This window comes from Oxyura jamaicensis, unplaced genomic scaffold (assembly GCF_011077185.1).
Source record: "Oxyura jamaicensis isolate SHBP4307 breed ruddy duck unplaced genomic scaffold, BPBGC_Ojam_1.0 oxyUn_random_OJ66042, whole genome shotgun sequence".
NCBI lineage: Eukaryota > Metazoa > Chordata > Aves > Anseriformes > Anatidae > Oxyura > Oxyura jamaicensis.
The window spans coordinates 1-2,637 of NW_023308023.1; the positions used below are offsets into that span (position 1 = coordinate 1).

At 72.9% G+C, this 2,637-nt stretch overlaps 1 protein-coding gene across 1 annotated transcript; it reads right to left on the reverse strand.

Moving 5' to 3' along the window:
* Positions 1-218: 218 nt before the first annotated feature.
* On the reverse strand, positions 219-2,632 carry LOC118159049 (5-oxoprolinase-like; the record flags this gene model as incomplete). The annotated part of the gene is made up of 9 exons (XM_035313688.1): positions 219-348; positions 429-589; positions 688-839; positions 1,270-1,382; positions 1,471-1,609; positions 1,687-1,824; positions 1,912-2,082; positions 2,172-2,284; positions 2,363-2,632. Coding segments are annotated over 9 exons (1,387 nt in total), but the record flags the coding sequence as incomplete, so codon positions are not given.
* Between the last annotated feature and the right edge of the window lie 5 nt (positions 2,633-2,637).

Below are 2,637 nucleotides of genomic sequence, written 5' to 3' on the forward strand. Positions count from 1 at the left end.
GGGTGTCCCCACAGTGTCCCCAGGGTGTCCCCGGGCTGTCCCCGGGGTGTCCCAGGGGTGTCCCTGCAGTGTCCCCAGGGTGTTCCCGGGTTGTCCCCGCGGTGTCCCTGGGGTGTCCATGTGGCCCATCTCCATCTCCGTGACGTTCCTGGGCCGTCCATGGGGTGCCCACGGGGCCACCTCCGGGGTGTCCCCGGAGAGCCCCCCAGTGTCCCCACCCCGCGTGTCCCCCGGTGCCGCACTCACGGGGGTGATGACGGTCAGGTCGGGCAGGTGGCTGCCCCCGGCGCAGGGGTGGTTGCTGAGGAGCACGTCCCCCTCCCGCAGGTCGTCCCCCAGCCTGCGGATCTGCAGCGGGGCAGGGGGGGCTCAGCAGGGTGGGGGTTGTGGAGGGGGCTGGGGGGGGGGGGCACGAGGCGCCCCCTTACCTGGAACTGGACGGTCTCCTGCATGGCTCCCAGGTGCACGGGGATGTGGGGGGCGTTGGACACCAGCCCCCCGTCCGGCCCAAAAAGGGCGCAGGAGAAGTCCAGGCGCTCCTTGATGTTGGTGGAGATGGCCGTGCGCTGCAGGATCCGGCCCATCTGCTCTGCGGGGGCACCGAGGGGCCGGGCGGGCCCTGAGCAGGGGGGCACAGCCCCCCTCCCCCCCCACGGACGAGCCCCCCGGCCCGGTGGCTGTGCCCACCTGCGATGCTCATGAAGCGGTGGGAGAAGATGGAGAGCTGCACGGGGTCCAGCTGCGTGCCCACGGCGCTCGGCCGCCCCGAGCCCACGGCGATGCAGACGTCGCCGAGCTCCGTCAGGCTGGCGGTGCAGCCCGGCTCCACCAGGATGGTGCTGGGGGGGGGGGGGACGTGGCGTGGGGGGGCAGCCCCACAGCGAGGGGCAGCGCGGAGCCATGCCCAAAAGGGGGACGGGGCTGGCTCGCTCCCACTCCTTGGCCCCACAGGGAGGGAACCCATGTCCCTGGGTCCCCATGGTCCATGTAGAATCCCATCCTGGGGTCCCACCAGCACCCTTGGGTCCCACTGGCTTCCCAGCCTCCCCCCCCAGCTCTCTGGGGACCCTCCTCCAGCACCCTGGGGTCCCCACCAGCTCTCCAGGGGCCCCACCAGCTCTCCAAGGTCTCCGCCAGCATTCTGGTGTCCCCTCAGCACCCTCAGGTCCCCACCACCTCCCCAGGGTCCCCACCACCTCCCCAGGGTCCCTGCCACCTCCTCTAGGTCCCCGCCAGTCCCCCGGGGTCCCCCCAGCTCCCATCTCCTGCCTGTTCTTGTCGATGATGATGGCAGGGCCGGGGATGGCGTGGTCGCAGGAGAGCTGCTCCAGCAGGAACACCGGCGTCTCCAGGTACCCCTCCTCGAAGTAGCACCGCGTCACCTGCGGATCCAGCACGGCTCATCCCACTGGACCCCCCTCACCCAGAGCCCCTTGAGGGGTCAGGGCCGGACCCCACGCCCCCCCTCACCGTCTCCACGCGCGGCGGCTCCCCGCTGGGTGCCAGCGGGCTCTCGCAGCTGATGCCGGTGCTGCCGGTGCCGCGCACGCACACGTCATCCACCACCACGGCGCGGTCGGGGATGGTGAAGCCAAATTCTGTCCTGTACCTGTGGCACGGGGAGGAGGTGAACGTGAGCCAGGGGTGCCCCCCCCCCCCGAGCCGGGGGTGCTGGCAGGGACTCACCGGCTGGCGAAGGCGGCGGCGAAGTCCCCGGCACGGCAGGAGCGGGGGGTCGGGGGGTGCCCCTTGGCCGAGCACATCAGGGCGCAGTCGGTGCGCTCGTAGCGCAGGTGCAGGAACGCCTCGGTCCGGATCTGGTCGCTGCGGGGCCGGGAAGGGGTCAGTGGGCTGGGACGGGGGGGGGGGGACACATGACACGGTGGGGGCGCGTTGGGGACCACCCCTCACCTGGAGAAGCCCTGGGCTGCCAGCGCCTGCCGGCACTCCTGCTCCAGCGCGGCGATGCGCTCGTCCAGCTGGGCGAAGGCGGCCGGCTCGTAGCGGAGGGCGCAGGGCACCTGCGCCTCGTGCACCACGTCCGCCAGCGCCATCCCGTACGCCGACAGCACCCCGCTGTACCTGCGGGCACCCAGCGCCGGCGGCGGCCTCAGCGCCCACCCAGCGCCCCCGGACCGGGCTGGGGGACCCCGTCCTGGCCCCCCGCGTACTTGTGGATGAAAACCTTCTTCATGCCCAGGGCGCGGGCGATGGCGCAGGCGTGCTGTCCCCCCGCGCCCCCAAAGCAGGCCAGCACGTGGCGGGAGGTGTCGTGGCCTCGCGCCTGTTTTGGGGGAGAAAGCGGTGATTCGGGGCCGGCAGGAACGGAGACTGGGGGGACCCCCTGCAGCACGGCACCCACCTGCGTCAGGGCGCGGATGGGCCGGCACATGGCCTCGTTGGCCACGCGGATGAAGCCCATGGCCACCTCCTCCACCGACATCGGGTGCTGGCCGGGCGCGCCGGCGCCCACCTGGGCAGCCAGGCCCTGCAGCGCCCGCAGGGCTGCGTCCCGGCACAGCGGCTGGTCCTCGCCCGGCCCGAAGATGCGGGGGAAGAACTCGGGCAGCAGGCGGCCCAGGCACAGGTTGGCGTCGGTGACGGTCGGCGGCCCCCCTGTGTGAGGGATGGGATGGG